General features: G+C 35.0%; 1 protein-coding gene across 1 annotated transcript in view; it reads right to left on the bottom strand.

Annotated features, from left to right (window-relative positions):
- Positions 1–1,455, bottom strand: part of usp34 (ubiquitin specific peptidase 34) — a gene marked incomplete in the record, with an annotated part of 159,254 nt that overhangs the window by 104,954 nt on the left and 52,845 nt on the right. Inside the window, 4 exon segments of the mRNA XM_014026634.1 lie at positions 224–310; positions 401–484; positions 769–891; positions 976–1,101. Of these exon segments, the coding sequence (XP_013882088.1) occupies positions 224–310; positions 401–484; positions 769–891; positions 976–1,101 (420 nt within the window).

Genomic DNA, 1,455 nt, shown 5'->3' with positions numbered 1-1,455 from the left:
ACCATTTACCATTCATTTAGAAATATTGACATGGAAATTTGACCAGAACTTAAAGCTGAATCTAACTCATGTCATGCTAGTCTGCAACCAAACCAAATATTTTTTTCTGTTTTCTTTTTTCAACCTTGTCTGAAAAAAGTAAAAACAAAACAAAACTAAAATTTGACACCTACAAAAATTAAGCAGATGAGTAATAGGACATGTTTTAGTTAGACTGTCTCACCACTGTCCAGGACTCCTGGTCTTTGGGTTCGAGGATGCCAGAGTTAAAGATCTCCAGGAGCAGCTGGAGACCCCCAGATGAAACAAACTAGAATGACAGGATAACATCATCATCTAAATAAATAATTCATGAGAAATTTGATTAGCTTGTGTCATGTTGAAAAACGCTGTGCTGTACCTTGCAGCTCCAGGTGTTCTTGCTGTTTTCTATCTGATCCTCACTGGAGTCATCAGAGTCTGGGTATAAATCACTGTAGCTGCCCTGAAAACACATCAAAAGGATTACACACAAAGGACAACCAAGATTAAAATGGTYCAAATTAAGAATTTATGAAAAGTAAAATAAACAAAAAACATTCCAGTTTGTGCTGAGTTGTTWAATCAATCTTTTGCTAATTAAAAACAATGACGTGCAGTTAGTTTTGAAAATTCTACAAAAAACGTCTTTCAATGAAATGAAACTGTTAATCCTAAAACAAATATATAATTAGCAAGAAGGAAACATCAAAGGACTTAAGACAAAGATTTGTGTCATGTCTCTCTCACAGATGACTCTCTGTGGATCCGTCGGTTGGGTTTGCCTAGAGCCTCAATGATTTCCAGAGCATACAACAGTTTATGAGGACTTTTAATCCTTAGCAGCTCCTTCCAGGACAAACATTCTTCATTCTATAACAACCAAAATAAAGAGAGTTCAACATGTGCTTTCTTCTAAAAACAAACCTACAGAAAGCGTTTAAACCACCAACTAACCGTTTCATCTGAAATGTTCTGAAAAGCCTGCAGCATCTTGGGACATGTAGGAAGGAGCATCAGCAGCTCCCAAACCCGACGGGACAGATTCTCTGCATGGAGGTGAAGTTCTTCACAGCGTGTAATCTGGATTAGATTAGGAAATAAATTCATACTTTTACTAGGGTTTAGAGATAATATAAATGTGTTTTCAGTTTGTCTGAGCCCACAGGCCAATAAAAGTAACAAAACTCTTATGTTCTTTTCACTGAGTGCAGGCCAGTAATGTTACTGTAGGGCTGCAACTAACGATTATTTTAATAATCAATTAATCTGTCGATTATTTTTTCGATTAATCGATTAATCTGCCAAATCATTAAAACGCTTAATTACATGAAAATGTGTAGATAAAAATGAACATCATTCCTGTGTAAATTAGGGATGCAAGTTATTGATTAATTAATTAATCTAAAGTTTATTAATCTTATAGATTGACTAACA

The sequence above is a fragment of the Austrofundulus limnaeus genome, unplaced genomic scaffold (assembly GCF_001266775.1).
Source record: "Austrofundulus limnaeus strain Quisiro unplaced genomic scaffold, Austrofundulus_limnaeus-1.0 Scaffold574, whole genome shotgun sequence".
NCBI classification, from domain to species: Eukaryota; Metazoa; Chordata; class Actinopteri; order Cyprinodontiformes; family Rivulidae; genus Austrofundulus; species Austrofundulus limnaeus.
This window is presented reverse-complemented; position numbering and strand designations above follow the sequence as displayed.